We start from the raw sequence: 23,620 nt of genomic DNA on the forward strand, positions 1-23,620 counted from the left end.
TCAGAAAAAATTTTTTAAAATGGTTATAATAAAAAAAAAGTACATCTAAGACAAGACAGTCATGGTTTTTGTCTATGGTCTTTGTGTACATAGATTTAAAGAACATTAAGTGTGCTTTCAAGAAGCAAACAATTAATTTGAATCCATGTAATTCTTCATTTTTATGTCAACTTTAAAATTTCTCTTTTTGTAAAGGAGGGCTTCTAATCTCTCTAGCTTTTATTCCTTTTTAGTCAAATGGTGATAATATTAAAATCAGTCTGTTTCCCTGGATTGGTACATTAAAAACATGAAATGTAAAGTGCTCAACCAAATAAAAGATGTTAAATATTATGTGCAGTTCAGGTTGGAGATTAAGTGTTTGGATTCTGGAACAGACTATCTGAGTTTCAACTCTGCCTTTGCCTGTTTTTACTTGTTTGACATAGGACAGAATAAACTTTCTGTATCTCAGTTTTCTCATCTATAAAATAATAATCTCCCTCATAATGTTAATATGAAAATCAAATGAGTTAATATTTGTAATGGGCTTAAAGCCCAGTGCCTTGCATAAATTAGTACTGCTGCTGCTAAGTCGCATCAGTCGTGTCCGACTCTGTGCAACCCCATAGACGGCAGCCCACCAGGCTCCGCCGTCCCTGGGATTCTCCAGGCAAGAACACTGGAATGGGTTGCCATTTCCTTCTCCAATGCATGAAAGTGAAAAGTGAAAGTGAAGTCGCTCAGTGGTGTCTGACTATTAGTGACCCCATGGACTGCAGCCTACCAGGCTCCTCCGCCCATGGGATTTTCCAGGCAAGAGTACTGGAGTGGGGTGCCATTGCCTTCTCTGAAATTAAGTGCAACAGTCAATATTACATACAATACAATACAGTATTAATTGTTGTTATGTGTATGCTGGCACAAAATTGAATGCTGATATAAGTGTGTGGGACTTAGTTACTTGGAAAAATTTTAAAATCCTATGTAAATGCTTCAAGCAATATAATTCTCTGTGTTTACAAATAATATTTAATTTTAAACTATTAGTGAAACTGTGTTGATTTAGCAGTTACATGTGAACATCTTTTAGAAGCTTGCTTCTTTTTTGAAACTACTGTCATTACTGCTGATTTAGGTAATTTTTATAGAGTATTGGTCTTGATCATCATGTTTTTATCTTAAATGAAAGATTTTCAATCCTGACTAACATTCGAAGTAAATGGGTACCCCTGGTACTCAGCATTGGTATTTTTTAAAAGCTCCCCAGGGGATTTTAATGTGTAGGCAAAGTTGAAAATTGTTGGCCTATTTCTTGTTGTTCAGTTGCTCAGTTGTGTCCAACTCTTTGAGACCCCAACGACTGCAGCATACCAGGCTTCCCTGTCCTTCATTAACTCCTGGAGTTTGCTCAAACTCATGCCCATTGAGTCGATGATGCCATCCAACCATCTCATCCTCTATCGCCTCATTCTCCTCTTGCCCTCAATCTTTCCCAGCATCAGGGTATTTTCCAGTGAATCAGCTCTTCACATGTTGCCTCGGGCTGTAGTAATTAAATATATATCTATATCATTTAGTTTCTGACATTAAAATATAATTTTTCTCATATTTAAGTAAATAAGATAACATGGCTATTTCTGGATATTTCTTTAAAGGAAGATCTATTGTTTCCGTTAATTCTCTAGCTTGTGGATATGTATTATAAAGCAAAAATGAGAAATTTATTTGCTTTTAAATTATCTGTGGATTTTTGTTTTTGGCATAATAAATGCTATATATATTTAAAAAAATGTATATAGAATCACATAATATTAAAGGTGAGAAGGACCTACAAGGCATCTAGTAGAAAGATTGTACACTTTGAAGCAAATCCTGGCTTGCGGTGACTCATTCATTTTCAAGTTTTATGATCTTGGGGTACTTAATCAATTTGAGCCCTAACTTCATCTCTGTAGAGTTGAGATGAGTGTGTACTTTGTATGATGTTGACTCCTTTTCATGTGACACACAGACACAATCTTGACACACCCAGTTTTCATTCCCTGCCTCCTGCCTGATCTGCAGACTGCCTGGTTACAGATATGTAGAGCAGGGATTGTGTGGGAGCTTCTGCGGGGCTGTCTGAGCTTGCAGGGCCAGTTGCTGAAAACTTCTTCCTCCTGCCATTCATGGATCATGTCTCTGGCTCTGTTTGGACTATGTCATGGCTGGTTGTTTGGATGCCATGACTTTTCATGAGCATAACATTTAGTTTGTGGGGGTCTGTCCCTGCTGACTAACTAGAGTGAAGCTGTTAATGAGACTAGAGATGAAGATGGCTTCTTGTTGCCACATGGCAGAAGCTTTTGTGTACTTCCTCTTTGTGCTCTAGGCAGTACATGTGCAGGACACAGATGGCTGCCTTCTCTTCTCAGCTATCTTCTTATGCATTGTTTCTTTGTGCTGAGTAGGACAGTAGGAAGTTGCTATCTCAATCTTAGTTTAGGGGAAGGAGAGAAAAATTACAGACCTCTTTGATTTTCTTTTTTGTGATAGGGACCGTGGATTTTGTTTCATTCCTAACACTTGTCTCTCCGATCTTGTGGCATGTAACTATAAAAGTATTTAGACCATCTAACTCTCCTGTCACACATTCTTTATGTCCTAGGAAGGGGTTTCATAGATTGCTTCTTCTTAGTTATATACAGCATGAGGCCTGAGGTCCTGATCTTGTCTGTGGTGCACCTAGGCCTGGCTTTATGTCTATTTTCAATCTCACTTTTGAGAATTCTGCTTTTGTCACCATCTCTCTGCACTGATCTGAAGATTTTGTTGAAAATATTTGTAAATTCAGCTTCCATTTTCCTATTTTCCTCTATTGTAATAGGCACCATCTTCTCATTATTAGTCTTAGTGGTAAGTCTATTGATATTTTTAGGTCATGAGGATCTTAAAACATTACACTTGTGGGGTGGGTGTTCTAAGATAAACTTTGTGCTCCTCCACTAGATTTTGAGAGTCTTGAGGTAGGAACCATGTTTTTAGCTGAACAGAGTTATGACTATCATTTATTTAGCACCTGCTATTTACCAGAGACTTTGATTTATTTCAATTAATTACCTTAAAAATAATATATACATGAGAAATGATTTCAGATAGCCTAAGTAAACTGTCCAAGGTCATCTAGTTTGTGAGTCAGAGTTGGATTTTGACTCAGTTTGATCTTAAATCCTCTTTTCTAAATCATCTTTCCAAACTACTTCTTAAAGGAAAGGAAAGTCACTCAATTGTGTCAAACTCTTTGAGACCCTATGGACTATACAGTCCGTGGAATTCTCCAGGCCAGAATACTAGAGTGGGTAGCTGTTTCCTTGTCCAGGGGATCTTCCCAACTGAGAGATCGAACCCAGGTCTCCTGCATTGCATGCGGATTCTTTACCAGCTGAGCCACCAGGGAAGCCCAAAGGAAAGGATAGATACAGGTAACAGGAATGCGATTTTGGCCTGTAGATGGTTGATGAAACTGATATGGAGTTGCATTCTTAAAGAAAAGGAAAGGAGATCCACAGATCTTCAGAGCCCTTGCTTTTCGCACTAATCCACATTGACTTGCATTACTGGCATACATGGACGTTTAGCAAATGTCGTTCAGCTTTCAAGGCAGAAGTCACCCCTCCCATGCACATGTCTTCACTTTGTGCTTTTTAATTCATATCAGAGAGACTCAGATTATGTGATGATGTCTCATAAATAGGCAAACTCTGAAGAAAATTGGAGTGAATCCATGATTATAATCCATGGTGAGGAGTCAGGGCTGCATTGAAGTCACCCTTGACTTACTGAAGATCCAAGGATCTTTGCTCGTAGTTCAGACCACCAGAATGTGCCCATTGGATTTGGCAAGTGATAGCTAAGAGTCGGACTCAGCGACTTCACTTTCACTTTTCACTTTCATGAATTGGAGAAGGAAATGGCAACCCACTCCCGTGTTCTTGCCTGGAGAATCCCAGGGACGGGGGAGCCTGGTGGGCTGCTGTCTGTGGGGTCGCACAGAGTCAGACATGGATGAAGCGACTTAGCAGCAGCAGCAGAAAGTATATAAATCTTTATGAAGTTGAAGCTTTGTTGAATGTGCCCAGAGAGCATTTTCCATTTAATGTATTTGGAAACTCTAAATATAATTCCTTTTGGGGAGTAAGAGTAATTGCTTCAGAAAAGAAAAAAAAAAGTCGGTTCTTTAAAAGGCTTAACTCCTTTCATGAACATTTGCTTTTAATGACTGGGAAATTCCTTTATAGGAAAAAAATGACCTTTGGCAAAAATTAGGTCATTTTGGTCTTAACTGTCCCTATGCACTCTGGTTCTTGCTTTATGTTCCAGGTTTTGTCACTGGAGGTTATTGGAAGGATAATCCCTCTGTGGATAGTCACTGCTTTTAGAGCATGTTGCCAAAGTGAAAGTTATTTTAGCTTGGAAACTGCCAAACCAGTACAAGAGACTCAGATCACAGAAGTTCTAAGCCAGTGACTGATAATGACTTGCTTTAGGTTGGCCATGAGTTGGGTTTTTAAAACATACTTTTCATGTGCATTAGGATTGCTATGTCTATTTCACTCTCTTCAGATTTTTCCAGAGCCTCTTTGCTTGGGTCAGGAATAATTTATCTTTTCTAGGTATGTTCTTCTGCTTTGATTCTGTTCTGTTCAACAGAAACATCTATGCGAGTTTGAGGCCTCATGAACATCTTATCCCAGTATAAATGAAAAACAGGTTGAAAGAAATTACCCTGTACTTCTTTCCCCAAACACTTGGAGGCAGATTCTTCCTCAAATTAATTTCTGAAATGGCTTAACTAAAGTGAAGAATATGTCTGAACTCTTAGATTTGCCCAATAAAGATGTTCTTCTAAATGGTAGTGCAGAATAGTTCTCAGTGGTTGCTCTTGATTTAATTGAAACTCACTTTTCTCAAGCTTTTTAAAAAAATTTCTCCATGCACGATACTGGATGCTTGGGACTGGAGCACTGGGATGACCCAGAGGGATGGTACAGGGAGGGAGGAAGAAGGAGGGTTCAGGATGGGGAACATGTGTATACCTGTGGCGGATTCATGTTGATAATGGCAAAACCAATACAATATTGTAAAGTTAAAAAATAAAAAACAAAACAAACAAAAAACTTCTCCATGTAACCTTATACAGGCTAAAATCCCATTCCTGTTTTCTGTATCTGTCCTTTCCTTTAAGAAGGAGCTTGGAAAGATGATTTATAAAAGAGGATTTAAGATCAAACTGAGTCAAAATCCAACTCTGACTCACAAACTAGATGACCTTGGACAGTTTACTTAGGCTATCTGAAATCATTTCTCATGTATATATTATTTTTAAGGTAATTAATTGAAATAAAGTCTCTGGTACATAGTAGGTGCTAAATAAATGATAGTCATAACTCTGTTCAGCTAAAAACATGGTTCCTACCTCAAGACTCTCAAAATCTAGTGGAGGAGCACAAAGTTTATCTTAGAACACCCACCCCACAAGTGTAATGTTTTAAGATCCTCATGACCTAAAAATATCAATAGACTTACCACTAAGACTAATAATGAGAAGATGGTGCCTATTACAATGGAGGAAAATAGGAAAATGGAAGCTGAATGTACAAATATTTCCAACAAAATCTTCAGATCAGTGCAGAGAGATGGTGACAAAAGCAGAATTCTCAAAAGTGAGATTGAAAATAGACATAAAGCCAGGCCTAGGCTTTAGGACACTGATGCACCACAGACAAGATCAGGACCTCAGGCCTCATGCTGTATATAACTAATAAGAAGCAATCTATGAACCCCCTTCCTGGGACGTAAAGAATGTGTGACAGGAGAGTTAGATGGTCTAAATACTTTTATAGCTACATGCCACAAGATCGGAGAGACAAGGGTTGGGAATGAGACAAAATCCACGGTCCCTATCATAGAAAAGATAATCAAAGAGGTCTGTAATTTTTCTCTCCTTCCCTGAAACTAAGATAACCATTTTCTACAAAGGAAGTTGTTGAAACTTTTGAGTATTAAGTAGGGAGATTTTTACATGTCTACTGGACGTTTTCATAGGGAGGTAGACATGGAAGAATTTCAGGAGAACCCTGACAAAAAACTGTGTAGACTCCTTTAAATCATATATCTTAAAGAAAATCAGTTTGAAGGATTAGAGATGGGAAATAAACTGATATTTATTAACTGCTTCTTAGCACCAGCATTGTGTTATATCCTCCTGCAGATTACCTTTTTTAGATTTACCTTGGTTTGTGTAGTTAGTTAGTGGCAGCCCATGAGATTACCAGACTACCATGCTGCCCTCATATCTTGAAGGATCTGGGTTAGAGTCATTTTGTGGTGGTGTTCAGTCACTAAGTTGTGTCTGACTCTTTACAACTCCATGGACTGCAGGATGCCAAGCTTCTGTGTCCTTCACTGTCTCCCTGAGTTTGCTCAAACTCATGTCCATTGAGTCAGTGATACCATCCAACCTTCTCATCCTCTGTCATTCCCTTCTCTTCCTGCCTTCAATCTTTCCCAGCATCAGGGTCTTTTCCAATAAGCTTCAGCTTTAGCATCAGCCCTTCCAATGAATATTCAGGGTTGATTTCCTTTAGGATTGACTGGTTTGATCTCCTTGCAGTTCAAGGGACTCTCAAGAGACTTCTCCAGGATCACAGTTTAAAAACATCAATTCTTCAGCTTTCAGCCTTCTTTATGGTCCAACTCTCACATCCATACATGACTACTGGAAAAACCATAGCTTTGACTAGATAGACCTTTGTTGGCAAAGTGATGTCTCTGCTTTTTAATACACTGTCTAGGCTTGTCATAGCTTTTCTTCCAAGGAGCTAATTAGTGGCAGACCATGAGATTACCAAACTACCATGCTGCCCTCATACCTTGAAGGATCTGTGTTAGAGTCATTTTGTTGTGTTGTTCAGTCACTAAGTTGTGTCTGACTCTTTGCAACCCCACAGACTGCAGGATGCCGAGCTTCCGTGTCCTTCACTATCTCCATTTTAATTTTAAATTCTTTTAAATTCTTTTAATTTCGTGGCTGCAGTTACCATCTGCCATGATTTTGGAGCCCAAGAAAATATAAAATTCATCCATGGCTATAATGGCTCAGTGTTTTGATAAGCTTTTTTTTTCCTGCTTGATTGATTAAAGGTTTTTATTATTTAACAAATTCACTGTCTTGTCACTGAGGATTTGGTTCTTATAATTTGTTAATAAAATCTGTGCTTTAAGGTTTTTGTTTCACTCATGCCTCCCTAGGTCTGAGACTCCCAAGTTGAGGCTTCATTGCCTAAATACGTCTTGGAATAATTCTTGGTCTGAGTTTAGGAAACTCTGTGTTCAGCTATTGTGAAGAGGAGGGGATATAAACTTCAGTCATGAGCTGCTTAGTTGTTTTCTGCAGATCCTATTTCTTGCCCCTCCAGGAGGCTCTGGAACCATTGCTTGAGATCTCTTGAGAAAGTCAGGCTTGACCTGGGCATTACTCTTCTTTAGAACACCCTTTCTCCACTGCCCCCCTACCCAATATCTAGGTTTATTGTAGGTACTCGATGAGCATTTCTTTGAACTTAATAGCTGATACAAAAGCTTTGGGGAAAATATGGCTAAGGAATGCTATCATACTTGAAATTGGGAAATTTGGAGTAATTACCTAGTGTCTCATATTCTTGTGGGGAAAACACATGGCAAAATTCACAATGAGTTGATATTGTAAAGGGAAAATTCGTATGAGATGATTCAGAAGCTACATATCTGCTTATGATACTCAGAATGGGGGATGACACTGATTTGCTGATAATGTATTATTATTATTCTGTAGCCCCAGATGATACAGCAGACTCTCAAGAGGACACTGCAATATTATGAGCACCAAGTTACAGGGTAAGGAAAATTGGATTTTGGTTTTTATTGGGAACAAGTTAAAGATAATTCCTACATAGAGAACAGAGTTGTGGTTGCTAAGGGAGAGAGGGTTGGGGGAGGGATGGAGTGGGAAGTTGATGTTAGGAGATGTAAACTATTATATACAGAATGGATAAACAACAAGACCCTAGTGTATCGAACAGGGAACTATATTTAATATCCTGTTATAAATCATAAGAAAAATAATATATATATAAAGGATGTATATATGTGTAACTGAATCACTTTTCCATATAGTAGAAATTAACACATTATAAATTACTATAACTAAATTAAAAAAGAATAATTACTCGAATGTAGTAGTGGAACATGAGATTTTCTGCCACCCACGCCAACCTTATTCCATAGTGGTTATGCTTAGAGTGGAGTGGGGGCTCATAGGGGTCCTGTGTTTATTGGGATTATTTCTGTCAAAGGATTATTTGTGTTGAATCCTTTTTAATAAAATCCCTTTTGCTATTTTTTCCTTTTTTCCCTTCTTGTGCTCTTGCTTCTCATTCTCATTCATTGAATTTCATATTTTGCCTTTGTAATATGGTAAAGCTTTAAAGGAAATTTTAGGATCCTTCAGTCAAGTTTAATCAAAATCACTATAAGCTGAATATAGTTGAGTGAGAAGTATTTGTTTTGTTTAGTTAGAGACCTGTGCTACAGAATTTCCTTTATTTGTTCCCCTCTTTTTGAAGTGGTGTGGTCTGATGTAAGAAGCTTTAAGGTTATGAGACAGGAATTCAAGGCCTCACTAGGACATAGAACTTAAAAGTAACTTTACTGTTTTAAAGGGTGATGATGATGATAACTAAATCAAGGATTATTTGTCATTATTAAATGAGGTAATTTTAATGAAAGTATTTTGTAAGCAGAAACCTCCAAATAAGTGTAAAGGTTTGTCTTTGATTGGCTATGGCAGAAAGCAGTTGGCAAATCCAAAAGCCTGAATTCACTTTCTGATGTAGTCGAGCTATTTAAATTAAATGTACAATGTACGTTTATCTTTGTAGGGGTTTAAGAACTTCTGAGAGTCAAGATTCAAATCCTGGTATCTCTTTAAAGGCTATAACACTATGGGTCATAGCCATTACCATAGGGATCAAGAACATATTTTTGGCTGTTAGGATGTACTGTATTTTTTTTTCCCCTACAGAACAGAAGGGAGGAAAGCATAGTGAAAAAATAATCTCAGTATCTAGTAAAATGCCATACACTTTAAGTGCTTGATTAGTATATTAAGTATCATTTCAAAGGAAATTGCCCTGAAACTTTGTCATATCAATCCTCAAGAGTGCAGTACTAGGGAAAACATTACTTAAACTCATGAATGGCTTTTAATTTGAGGCTAATGTCTAAATGCTTTATTTTAATGGAGATAAATAATGTAAATTAATCTCTTCCCATGTACTCTAAAATAAAGCAATCATTCTCCTTTTATTTGCTGCTTTCAAAGTGTGGTGTTTGGATTAAATTAGTTAATGTATTTAGAATAGTTCCTGGTACATGGTGAGCACCACATGCTTGTTTACTCTTATATTTATTATCATTATGTTTTTTAATATTTTAATGACAGTATCAGTAATGCGACTTGACATTTGGGATCTTAGTTTCCTGAACAGGGATTGAACTCAAGCCCCCTGCAGCAGAAGTGCAGAGTCCTAACCACTGGAACACCAGGGAATTCCCCATATTTATTGTCATTAAATGTTTTAATATTGCAATGACCATACACCAAAATGAATAACACCAAAAAAATGATGTCCTTTTCATCATAGAGGACTAGAATGCAACAGTAGGAAGTCAAGAGATACCTAAATAACTGGCAAGTTTGGCCTTGGAGTACAGAATGAAGCAGGGCAACAGCTAGCAGAGTTTTGCCAAGAGAATGTGCTGGTCATAGCAAACACCCTCTTTGAACAACACAAGAGATGACTCTGTACATGGACTTGGATGGTCAATTCCAAAATCAGATGGATTATATTTTTTGCAGCCGAAGGTGGAGAACATCTATGCAGTAAGCAAAAAAAAGAAAAAAAAAGAAAAAAGACCAGGAACTGACTGTGGCTCAGACCATGAACTCATTTCAAAATTCAGACTTAAATTGAAGAAAGTAGGGAAAACCTCTAGGCCATTCAGGTATGACCTAAATCAAATTCCTTAGGATTATGCAGTGGAAGTGACAAATAGATTTAAGGGATTAGATCTGATAGACTGCCCAAAAAACTGTGGACAGAGGTTTGTAACATTGTACAGAAGGTCGTGATCAAAACCATTCCCAAGAAAAACAAATGCTGCAAGGCAAAATGGTTGTCTGAGGAGACCTTACAAATAACTGAGAAAAGAAGAGAAGTGAGAGGCAAAGGGGAAAAGGAAAGATATACCCATATGAATGCAGTGTTCCAAAGAATAGCAAGGAGAGATAAGAAAGTCTTCCTAAGTGAACAATGCAAAGAAATAGAGGAAAACAATAGAATGGGAAAGACTAGATATCTCTTCAAGAAAATTAGAGATACCAAGGGAACATTTCATGTAAAGATGGGCACAGCAAAGGACAGAAATGGTATGGACCTAATAGAAGAAAAAGATATTAAGAAATGGCAAAATACACAGAAGAAATATACAAAAAAGATCTTAATGACCCAGATAACCATGATGGTGTGGTAACATACCTAGAGCCAGGAATCTTGGAGTGCAAAGTGAAGAGGGCCTTAGGAAGCATCACTACGAACAAAGCAAGTAGAGGTGATGGAATTCCAGCTGAGCTATTTCAAATCCTAAAGGACGATGCTGTTAAAGTCCTGCACAATTTGGAAAACTCAGTAGTGGTCAAGGACTGGAAAAGCTCAGTTTTCATTCCATCCCACAGAATGGCACTGTCAAAGAATGTTCAAACTGCTGCACAATTGCACTCATCTAACATGCTAGCAAAGTAATGCTCAAAATTTTCCAAGGCAGGCTTCAACAGTATGTAAACTGACTTCAACAGTACGTGAACCAAGAACTCCCAGATGTTCAAGCTGGATTTAGAAAAGGCAGAGGAACCAGCGATCAAATTGCCAACATGTATTGGGTCATAGAATAAGCAAGAGAATTCTAGAAAAACATCTACTTCTGCTTCATTGACTATGAAAAAACTTTTGACTGTGTGGATCACAACAAACTGTAGAAAATTCTTCAAGTGATGGGAATACCAGACCTTACCTGCCTCCTATGAAACCTATATGCAGGTCAAGAAGCAGCAGTTAGAACTGGACATAGAAGAACAAACTGGTTCTAAATTAGAAACTGGTTCCAATTTTGTTCAAATGCAAAATGCCAGGCTGGATGAAGCAGAAGGTGGAATCAAGACTGCTAGGAGAAATATCAATAACTCAGATATGCAGATGACATCACCCTTGTGGCAGATACAGAAGAGCCTCTTGATGAAGATGAAAGAGGAATGTATAAAAGCTGGCTTAAAACTCAACATTCAAAACCTGAATATTATGGCATCTAGTCCCATCTTTTGTTGGCAAATAGACAGGAAAACCAGAGAAGGCAATGGCACCCCACTCCAGTACTCTTGCCTGGAAAATCCCATGGATGGAGGACCTGGTAGGCTGCAGTCCCCGGGGTCGTGAAGAGTCGGACACGACTGAGCGACTTCCCTTTTACTTTTCACTTTCATGCATTGGAGAAGGAAATGGCAACCCACTCCAGTGTTCTTGCCTGGAGAATCCCAGGGATGGGGGAGCCTGGTGGGCTGCCATCTATGGGGTCGCACAGAGTTGGACACTACTGAAGTGACTTAGCAGCAGCAGACAGGAAAACAATGGAAATAGTGACAGACTTTGTTTTCTTGGGCTCCAAAATCACTGCAGATGGTGACTGTAGCCATGAAACTAAAAGATGCTTGCTCCTTGGAAGAAAAGCTATGACAAACCTAGACAGTATATTAAAAAGCAGAGACATTACTTTTCCGACAAAGGTCCGTCTAGTCAAAGCTATGATTTTTCCAGTAGTCATGTATGGATGTGAGAGTTGGACCATAAAGAAGGTTGAGTGAGAAAGAATTGATGCTTTTGAACTGTGGTGTTGGAGAAGACTCTTGAGAGTCCCTTGGACAGCAAAGAGATCAAACCAGTCAATCCTAAAGGAAATCAGTCCTGAATATTCATTGGAAGGACTGAAGCTGAAGTTGAAGCTCCAATACTTTGGCCACCTGATGGTAAGAGCTGACTCATTGGAAAAGACCATGATGCTAGATGACTGCAGGAGAAGGAGATGACAGTACAAGATGGTTGGATGGATCACTGACCCAATGGGCACGAGTCTGAGCAAACACTGGGAGGTGGTGAAGGACAGGGAAGACTGGCATGCTGCATTGCATGGGGTTCAAAGAGTCGGACGTGACTGAGCAACTGAACAACAACTACCAGTAATGAAATGCAAGTTATGTTCTAAAATTATGAATGCCCTCTCCATTTTGAAATAAAAAAATAACTGATGAAGTAGTCTTATTTGTGAACTAAACTATGTCTTTGTGGCAAGTTGGAGTGGGACTCTTAAAAATATGATAAAAAGAACTAAACTGTATTTCTATAATCAGCAGAAAATTATTTTTTCTATTAGTAGGATGGAGTTCTCTTTATCTAAATAACTCCCTTAACTATCCCTTCAATCTGTGTATTGCCTAAATGGTCTTTCCCTAGTTCTGCTTAGTGCAGCCACAGTATTTAAAAAACAGACAGGGTATAGGACTTCCATATAAAGAGATATATTAATGTCCTACTGGTTCTAAGACCTAGTAGCTTATTTTTGCTTAAGTGTTGGCTACCCTCTGAGAATTTGAAGTACCTTTACTCACGATCTTTTTTTGTGCTCATGCTGCTGTAGACAAAAGGGTCATGATTTCCTTGTCTAATACCCTCTTTGCCTTTTATTTATTTAATTTTTTTCTTTTATATTGGGGTATAGCTGAATAACAATATTGTGATAGTTTCAGGTGGATAGCAAAGGGACTCAGCCATAGATATACATATAGCCATTTTCACCCACTATCCCTCCTTCCATCCTACCCCTGCTGGGAACCATACATTTGTTCTCAAAGTCTGTTTTGTAAATGAGTTCATTTGTATTGTTTCTTCTGAGATTCTACATACAAGAGATGTCATAGATATATTTCTCCTTCTCTATCTGACTTACTTCACTCAGTATGATAATCAAGGTACACCCATGTTGCATTATTTCATTCTTTTTAATGGCTGAGTAATATTCCATTGTATACATGTGCTACATCTTCTTTATCCATTCCTCTCTCAGTGGATTTCTAGGTTTCTTCCATGTAATCATTTGTCATCATTTGCTGACACCCTATTGTAAACAGTGCTGCAGTGAACATTGGGGTGCTTGTATCCTTTCGGACTATGTTTATCCCAGGAGTGGGATTACAAGGTCATATGGTAGCTGTATTTTCAGTTTCTTAAGGAACCTCCATACTGTTCTCCATAGTGGCTGTACCAATTTACAATCAGCGTGTAAGGGAGAGTTCCCTTCTTTCTGTACCCTCTCTGGCAATTACTGTTTGTACGTTTTTTTGATGACAGCCATTTTGACTGTGGAAAGGTGATATCCCATTGTAGTTTTGATTTATATTTCTCTAATAATTCATGATGTTGAGCATCTTTTCATGGGCCTCTTTGCCATCTGTATGTCTTCTTTGAGTTATGTCTCTTTAGGTCTTCCACCCATTTTTGATTGGATATTTTTTTTTGATATTGAGCTCCATAAGCTGTTTGTATGTTTTGGAGATTAATCCTTTGACTGTTGTTTCATTTGCAAATATTTTCCCCCATTCTAAGTGTTGTCTTTTTGTCTTGTTCATGATTTTCTTTGCTGTGCAAAAGGTTTTAAGTTTAATTAGTTCCCAATTGTCTATTTTTGTTTTCATTTTCATTATTTCAGGAGGTGGGTCAAAAAAAGATCTTGCTCTGGTTTATGTCAAAGAGTGTTTTCTCTATGCTTACCTCTAAGATTTTTATAGTGTCCAGTCTTAATTTATGTCTTTAATCCATTTTGAGCTTATTTTTTGTGCATGGTGTTAGGTAGTGTTCTAATTTCATCATTTTACATGTTGCTGTCCAGATTTCCCAGCACCACTTACTCGAGAGGCTGTCTTTTCTCCATTGTATATTCTTGTCACCTTTGTCATAGATTAGCTGACCATAGGTGTATGGGTTTATCTTTGGGCTTTTTATCCTGTACCTTTGGTTTATATTTCTGTTTTTGTGCCAGTATCATACAGCTTTGATTACTGTAGCTTTTCAGCATAGTTTGAAGACAGGGAAGCTGATTCGTTCAGCTCCATTTTTCTTTTTCAAGATTACTTTGACTATTCTGGGTCTTTTGTGTTTACATATAAATTGTTAAATTTTTTGTTCTAATTCTGTGAAGAATGCCATTGGTAGTTTGATAGGAATTGCATTGATTCTGTAGATTGCCTTGGGTATTATATTCATTCTTCCAATTCAATAACACTGTATTTTTTCCATCTGTTTGTGTTCTCTTTGGTTTCTTTTATCTGTGTTTTATAGTTTTCTGAGTACAGGTCTTTTGCTTCCTTAGGTAGATTTATCCCTGAAAGTGAAAAGTGAAGTGTTAGTCCCTCAGTCATGTCCAATTCTTTGAAACCCCATGGACTGTAGTCCACCAGGCTCCTCTCTCCATGAAATTCTCCAGGCAAGAATACTGGAGTGTATAGCCATTCCTTTCTCCAGGGTGTCTTCCTGACCCAGAGATCGAATCTGGGTCTCCTGTACTGCTGGCAGATTCTTTATCATCTGAACCACCAGGGAATCCCCAGCTTCATCCCACTGCAACAACAAAAAAATAAGATTTATTCCTAGGTGTTTTTTGTTGTTGTTGTTGCAATGGGAAATAGAATTTTTTCCTATTTATTGTTAGTGTATTGGAATGCAAGAGATTTCTGTGGATTAATTTTGTATAGTGTAACTTTATCAAATTCACTGGTTAGGGCCATTAGATTTTTGGTAGAATCTTTGGGATTTTCTACATGTAGTAACATGTTGTCTGCAAACATGATGGTTATACTTCTTCCTTTCCAATCTGTATTCCTTTCATTTATTTTACTACTTTGATTGCTGTGGTGAGGACTTCCAAAACTATATTGAATAAGAGTAATAAGAGTGGTCATCCTTGTTTTGTTCCTAATCTTAGGGGAAATGCTTTCTGTTTTTCACAGTTGAGTATGATATTTACTGTCAGTTTGTTGTATATGGCCTTTATTATGTTAATGGATGTTCCCTCTATCCCCATTTTCTGGAGAGTTTTTATTATAAATGTGTGTTGAATTTTTTAAAAGTTTTTTCTGCATCTATTATGATTATCATGATTTTTTAGAATATAAATTTATTTATTTATTATAATTTATTTATTACTTTACAATATTGTATTGGTTTTGCCATACATCAACATGAATCCACCACAGGTATACACATGTTCCCCATCCTGAATCCCCCTCCTTCCTCCCTCCCCATACCATATGCTGCATCACTGATTGATTTGTGTATACTGAAGAATTCTTGCATTTCTGGGACAAATCCAACTTTATTATAGTGTGTAATCCTTGTAATGTGTTGTTGGATTCTGTTTACTAGTATTTTGTTGAGGATTTTTGGCTCCATGTTCACCACTGACATTGGTCTACAATTTTCTTTTTTTCTAATATCCTCATCTGATTTTGGTAACAGGGTGACGGTGGCCTTGTAGAATAAATTTGGGAGTGTTCCTCCCTCTGAATTTTTCTGGAAAAGTTTTAGAAGGATCAGTGTTAACTTTTCTCTAAATGTTTGATAGAATTCACCTTTGAAGCCATCTGGTCCTGTGCTTTTGTTTGTTGGAAGATTTTTTATTTACAGTTTCAATTTCATTACTTGTAATTAGTCTGTTTACATTTTCTGATTCTTTCTGAGTCAGTCTTGGAAGGTTGTACTTTTTGAAGAATTTTTCCATTTCTTTGAGGTTATCCATTTTATTGGTGTGTCATGGCTTATAGTAATCTCTTATGATCCTTTGTATTTCTACAGTGTCAGTTGTAGCTTCTCCTTATTCATTTCTAATTTTATTAGTTTATGTCCTCTCCCTTTTTTTTTTCTTGAGGATTCGGGCTGAAGTTCTATCATTTATCTTCTCAAAGAACCAACTTTTGCCTTTATTGGTCTTTGCTATTGTTTTCTTCTTTTTTATTTCATTTATTTATGCTCTAATATTTATGCTTTAATTCTACTGACTTTGGGTTTTCTTTGTTCTTTTTTCTCTAGTTGATAATTTAGGTGTAATGTTAGATTGATTATTTGAGATTTTTTTTTGTTTCTTGAGGTGATAGTGAATGGCTATAAACTTTACTCTTAGAACTGCTTCTGAGGCATCCAGTAGGCTTTGATTCATTGTGTTTTCTTTACCATTTGTTTCTATATATTTACTATTTCTTTAATTTTTGCAGTGATCATTTGGTTATTTAGCAGCACACTTTTAGTCTCCATGTGTTTTTTTTTAAACTTTTTTTCCTATGTTCGATTTCTAGTCTCATAGCATTATGGTTTGGAGAAGGCAATGGCACCCCACTCCAGTACTCTTGCCTGGAAAATCCCATGGATGGAGGAGCCTGGTGGGCTGCAGTCCATGGGGTCGCTAAGAGTCGGACACGACTGAGCAACTTCACTTTCCCTTTTCACTGTCATGCATTGGAGAAGGAAATGGCAACCCACTCCAGTGTTCTTGCTTGGGACGTTCTCCCAGGGATGGGGGAACCTGGTGGGCTGCCGTCTATGGGGTCACACAGAGTCGGACACAACTGAAGCGACTTAGCAGCAGTGGTAGGAAATTATGGTTGGAAAATATGCTTGATAAACCTCAATTTCCTTAATTTTTCCTAGGCTTGATATGTGACCCAAGATTTGTTCTATCCTGGAGCATGTTCCATGTGTACTTGAGAAGAAAGTGTACTTTGCCACTTTTGGGTAGAATATCTTATAAAAATCAATTGAATCTATCTGGTCTATTGTGTCATTTGATGCTTGTGTTTCCTTATTTATTTTCTGTCTGGATAACTGTTGATTGGTGTAAGTGGGGTATTAAAGCCCTCCACTATTCTTATGTTAAAGTTCATTTTTCCTTTGATGATTGTTACCATTTGCTTAAGTATTGAGGTGCTTTTATGTTAATTACATAAATACTTAAACAATTGTTACATATTCTTGAATTAATCCCTAGATTGTTGTGTAGTACCATTCCTTATCCATTGAAACAGTTTTTATTTTAAAGTATATTTTGGCTGATATGAGCATTGCTAATCCAATTTTCTTTTGATTTACATTTGCATGGAATATCTTTTTCCATCGCCTCACTTTCAGTCTGAATGTGTCCCTAGATCTTAAGTAGATCTGGTAGGCAGCGTATCCGCTTTATGAATCTCAGCTTTGTTGCTATGAAGGGGCTTTGTAGCTCAGTCAAATGAATCAAGGTAAATAGATGTGGTCAAGCAGGAGACGGTAAGATTGAACATAGACATGTTAGGAATCAGTGAACTAAAATGGATGGGAATGGGAGAATTTATATCAGATGACCATTATATCTACTACTGCAGGCAAGAATCCCTTAGAAGAAATGGAGTAGCATTCACAGTCAACAAAAGAGTCTGAAATAAACAACAAGAGAGCTTGTTTGTAATCTCAGAAATGAGAGTAATCTCAGTTCAATTCCAAGGCAAATCATTCGACATCACAATAACCCAAGTCTGTGCCCTAACCACTGATATCAAAGAAGCTGAAGTTGACAAGATCTTTGAAGACATACAATACCTTCTAGAACTAATATCAAGAAACGATGTCCTTTTCATCATAGGGGACTGGAATGCTAAAGTAGGGAGTCAAGAGATACTTGAAGTAACAGGCAAGTTTGGCCTTGGAGTACAAAATTAAGCAGGACAAAGACTAACGAAGTTTGGTCAAGAGAATATGCTGGTCATAGCAAATACCCTTTTCCAACAACCCAAGAGGTGACTATACATGGACATCACCAGATGGTCAACACCCAAATCAGACTGATTATGTTCTTTGCAGACAAAGATGAAGAAGCTTTATACAATCTGTAAAAACAATGTTCTGAGATGACTATGGCTTAGATCACGAGCTCCCTATTTCAAAATCCAGGCTTAAATTGAAGAATGTAGGAAAACCCACTAGGCCATTCAGGTATGATCTAAATCAAACCCCTTATGATTATACAGTGAAAGTGACAAATAGATTCAAGAGATTAGATCAGGTAGACAGAGTGCCTAAAGCACTGTGGGCAGAAGTTTATAACATTGTATAGGAAGCAGTGGCCAAAACCATCTGAAAGAGAAAAAAAATACAAGAAAGCAAAGTTGTTGTCTGAGGAGGTTTACAAATAGCTGAAAAAAGAAGAGAAGAGAAAGGCAAGGGAGATAGGGAAAGATATATCCATCTGAGTGCAGAGTTCCAGAGAATAGCAAGGGGAGATAAAAACACTTTCTTAAATGAACAATGCAAAGAAATGAAAACAATAGAATGGAAAATACTAGAAATATTTTCAAGAAAATTGGAGGTACCAAAGGAATATTTCTTGCAAGGATGGGCATGATAAAGGACAGAAATGGTAAGGACCTAACAGAAGCAAAAGAGATTAAGAAGAGGTGACAAGAATGCATAGTAAGACTATACAAGGAAAGTCTTAATGTCCTGGATAACCAGAATGATGTGGTCACTCACCTGGAGCCAGCCATGCTAGAGTGTGAAGTCAAGTGGGCCTTAGGAAGCATTACTGTGAACAAAGCTAGTGGAGGTGGTGGAATTCCGGCTAAGCTATTTAAAGTCCTAAAATATGATGTTGTTAAAGTGCTGCACTCAATATGTCAGCAAGTTTGGAAAACTCAGTAGTGGCCACAGAACTGGAGACGGTTAGTTTTCATTCCAATCCCAAAGAAGGGCAGTGCCAAAGAACGTTCAAACTGCTATACAATTGTACCTATTACACATACTAGAAGGTTATGCTCAAAATCCTTCAAGTTAGGCTTCAGCAGTACATGAACTGAGAACTCTGGATGTACTAGCTGGATTTAGGAAAGGCAAAGGAACCAGAGATCAGATTGCCAACGTTCGTTAGATCATGGGGAAAGCAAAGGAGTTCCAGAAAAACATCTACTGCTGTTTCATTGACTGTATACAAGTCTTTGTGTGGATCACAACAGACTGTGGGAAATTCTTAAAAGTGATAGAAATACCTGACCACCTTACCTGTCTCCCGAGAAACCTGTATGCAGTCAAGAAGCAACAGTTAGAAATGAACATAGAACAATTGACTGGTTCAAAATTGGGAGAGGACTATGACAAGGCCATGTATTGTCACCCTGCTTATTTAACTTATATGCAGAGACCATCATGCAAAACTCTGTGCTGAACGAATCACAAGCTGGAATCAAGGTTGCTGGGAGAACAACCTCAGATATGTGGATGATACCACTCTAATGGCAGAAAATGAAGAGGAACTGAAGAGTCTCTTGATGAGTGTGAAAGAGGAGAATGAAAAAGCTGACTTGAAATTCAACATTAAAAATACTAAGATCATGGCATCTGGTCCCATCACTTTATGGCAAATAGAAGGGGAAAAAGTGGAAGCAGTGAGAGATTTTGGAGAAGGCAATGGCACCCTACTCCAGTACTCTTGTCTGGAAATCCATGGGCAGTGGAGCCTGGTAGGCTGCAGTCCATGGGGTCGCTAAGAGTCGGACATGACTGAGCGACTTCACTTTCACTTTTCACTTTCATGCACTGGAGAAGGAAATGGCAACCCACTCCAGTGTTCTTGCCTGGAGAATCCCAGGGATGGGGGAGCCTGGTGGGCTGCCATCTATGGGGTCGCACAGAGTTGGACACGACTGAAGTGACTTAGCAGCAGCAGCAGCAGTGAGAGATTTTATTTTGTTGGGCTCCAAAATCAGTTTATGGTGACTGCAGCCGTGAAATTAAAATTCCATGCTTGTTCCTTTTAAGGAAAGCTCTGATAAACCTAGACAGCATATTAAAAAGCAGAGACATCACTTTGCCATCAAAGGTCTGTCTAGTCAAAGCTATGGTTTTTCCAGTAGTCATGTATGGATGTGAGAATTGAACCTTAAAAAAGGTTGTATGCTGAAGGAGTGATATGTTCAAATTGTGGTGCTGGAGAAGACTCTTGAGAATACCTTGGAATACAAGGAGATCAAACCAGTAAAAACTAAATTAAATCAACCCTGAATATTCTTTGGAAGAGCTAATCCTGAAGCTGAAGTTCCCAAACTTTTGCCACCTGATGCAAAGATCCAGCTAATTGGAAAATACTGTGATGCTGGGAAAGATTAAAGGCAAAGGAGAATGGGATGGCAGAGGATGAGAAGGTTAGTAAGCATCACTGACTCAATGCACATGGATTTGCCCAAGTTCCGGGAGATATTGGAAGACAGGAAAGTCTGGTGTGCTGCTTTCCATGTAGTCACAAAGAGGTGGACATGACTTAATGACTGAACAACAACAACATTTTGCTGACAAATGTTCATATAGTCAAAGCTATGGTTTTTCTGATAGTCATGTACAGTTGTGAGAACTGGTCCTTAAAGAAGGTTGAGTGCCAAAGAATTGATGCTTTCAAATTGTGGTGCTGGAAAAGACTCTTGAGAGTCACTTAGAGATACTGGTATGCTATAATCCATGGAATGGCCAAGAGTTGGACATGACTTAATGATTGACCACCACCACCAAGAAGGCAGCATATACATGGATCTTGCTTTTCTATCTATTCAGCCAGTCTGTGTCTGTTGGTTGGGGCTTTTAATTCATTTACAGTTAAGGTAATTATGATATGTATGTTCCTATTGCCATTTTCTTAATTGTTTTGGGTTTGTTTTTGTGGGTCATTTGCTTCTGTTGTTTCCTTCCTAGAGAAGTTTCTGTAGCATTTGCTGTAAAGCTGGTTTGCTGATGCTGAATTCTCGTAACTTTTGCTTGTCTGTAAAGTTTTTGATTTCTCCATCAAATCTGAGTGAGATCATTGCTGGGTAGAACAATCTTGACTGTAGATTTTTCCCTTTCCTCACTTTAAATTTATTCTGCCACTCCCTTCTGGCCTGCAGGGTTTTTTTCTGAAAAGTCAGCTGATAGCCTTATGGGGATTCCCTTGTATTTGTTTTTTGCTTTTCCCTTGGTGCTTTTAATATTTTTCCTTTGCATTTGGTTTTTGTTAGTTTGATTAATATGTGTCTTGTTGTGTTTCTCCTAATGTTTCTCCTGTTTGGGACTCTATGTACTTCCTGTTCTTTGGTGGTATTTCCTTTCCCGTATTAGTGAACTTTTTTACTTATAGTAAATATATAGTAAATCTTCAAATATTATCTCCGACCCCTTTCCTCCTTCTTCTGTACCTCTATAATTCAAATGTTGCCATGTTTAGTATCATTGCAGAATTCTCTGAGATTGTTCTCAATTCTTTACATTCTTTTTTCTTTTTCTTGTTCCTCGGCCATTATTTACATCATTCTATCTTCCAGCTCAGTTATTGCCTTCTGCCTCAGTTATTCTGTCCTTGATTCCTTCTGCAGTGTTTTTAATTTCAGTTATTGTGTTGTTTGTCACTGTTTGTTTTTTCTTTAGTTCTTCTAGATCCTTGTTAAATGCTTCTTGCAGTTTATCCATTTTATTTTGAAGGTTTTTACTTGAACTTTATTTTGAACTTGTTTGCTGTCATTATTCTAAATACTTTTTGAGATAGGTTGCCTATTTCCTATTCATTTATTTGGTATTGTAGGTGTTTACCTTGCTTTCCCATTTTTTTGTTGCCTTTGTTTTTTGATGGGTGGGACTGTGTTCCCCAAGTATTTGACCTCAGGTTTCCAGCAATGGGATGTGCAAGCTGTTGCGTAGAGCTGGGTCTTGGTGTTGAGATATGGACCTCTGGGATACTTCACTTTGATTCATATTTCCTGGGGCTTGACTTTATCTGTTACTCCAGTACTTTGGACTAATGTCTCCTATAATAGGAGCTCAAGCCTGATCTCTGGCCTGTGAGCTGGGATCCTGCTAGGTGCAGAGTGCAGCAACAACAACACAAAAGAAACAGAACAATAATAAAGAAGAAAAAAATAAAATACATTTAGAAAACTAACAAATGTATTAGAAAAAATCAAGAAACTATATGAAACAAGCAGTGGAGGATAAAACTGAACTCCAGTAGCAAAGAAGAAAGAGCATAATCGTATTTAAAAAATAAAAGGGAGCAGAACAATAGAATAAAAATAAAATATTCAGAAAACTAGCAAATAAATTAGAAAAAATAAGACTACTTATGAAACAACCAGTGAAGGGTGAAAGTAAACTCCACTAGCAAAAAACAAACCCCTCCCACCAAAAGAAAAGAAGGAAGAAAAAACCTTGTGTTTTGAGGGCTGGGGTTTAGGTGAGGAAGGGTTTAGGTGATGACTGGATTTCGGTGGTGTCAGAGTCCAGCATTCCATGCCCCAGAAAAAGCCCTGGGTGAAGATGGGGGTGAACTCGGGCTCAGCCTAGTCAATGGGGCCTTCAGAATGCCTCTGGCTTCAGGGCATGGAGGCCCAGGCCTGGGGCCTCAGGAGGCTCCTCAGGGCCAAGGAGTAGGGAAATACCTGGCAGTTTCCCTGCTCCTTGAACCCAGAGGGACCATCCTCCAGCTGACTTGGCTCCTTTACATCCTGACACCACCTAAACCTGGCCAGTTCCTCCATTCATGCACACAGGAGCTACATGGGTGGAGGGGGCCCTGAAGGATGGAGGGGGGCCCAGGTGATCGAGGGGAACCTGAGTGGCAGAGGGGGCCCCAGAGTGTGGAGGTGGCCCTCAAGTGTGGAGGGGCCCTGGAAGGCTGAGGGACCCTGCAAGGCAGGATCCCAGCCTGGAGCCTTAGGAGGCTCCTTGGGAATTGAGTGGTCACACAGAGGTACCAAGGAGCCTCCCAAGGGTGTCCCGGGGGACCCTCCCCCAACTGGTTTGGCTCTTTCTCCTTCCCTGCTCACTCTCATGCCCAAAAGACTTACTAGGGCAAAGAGTGCCCCAGAGGTTGGAGGACCAGGCTCGGGGCCTTAAAAGACTTCCCAGGGATAAGTGGGTGGGGGAACATCAAGAGTGTTCTCCCTAATTCACCTACTCTGAGGGTCTTTCCTCCTCCCCACTGATCTGGAAGCAAGCATGCCTCTTCTGATGCTTGAACCACTGCTCTTCACTCCTTCAGCCACCCCTCACCTGTGCTAGGCCTGTTGAGCCTTCACTTCTCTTCCTGCCCCTTGCTCCCCACTACATCCTACCTGGTTGCTCAGGGGTTCCTCCCATCTGCCTGGTTGTTTGAGGTCCCCCACCAGAGTTTGGTGAGTGTCCTAGATGTGAGGAGACAGGAACTCCCTGTCTTCTGTCTCTGCCATCTTGGTTTTACCTCCAGGAGTTTTTAAATCTCAGTTTCGATTTCAGTTACTGTGATTAGTCTCTTTATAGTTTCTATTTCTTCTTAATTCAGTCTTGGGAGACTACCTTTCTAAGAAGTTGTCAATTTCTTCCAGGTTGTTCATTTTATTAGCATACAGTTGCTTGTAGTAGTCTCTTACGATCCTTTGTATTTC

The 23,620-nt window shown here is 38.6% G+C and overlaps 1 protein-coding gene across 2 annotated transcripts in view; it reads left to right on the forward strand.

Annotated features, from left to right (window-relative positions):
* The window catches only part of GUCY1A2 (guanylate cyclase 1 soluble subunit alpha 2), a 600,412-nt gene that overhangs the window by 124,716 nt on the left and 452,076 nt on the right, over positions 1–23,620 (forward strand). For both annotated transcript variants that reach the window (XM_061440208.1, XM_061440207.1), the window contains one exon: positions 7,835–7,896. In XM_061440208.1, the coding sequence (XP_061296192.1) occupies positions 7,835–7,896 (62 nt within the window). The remainder of the gene's footprint in view (positions 1–7,834; positions 7,897–23,620) is intronic.

This window comes from Bos javanicus, chromosome 15 (genome assembly GCF_032452875.1).
Source record: "Bos javanicus breed banteng chromosome 15, ARS-OSU_banteng_1.0, whole genome shotgun sequence".
In the NCBI taxonomy this organism is placed as follows: Eukaryota; Metazoa; Chordata; class Mammalia; order Artiodactyla; family Bovidae; genus Bos; species Bos javanicus.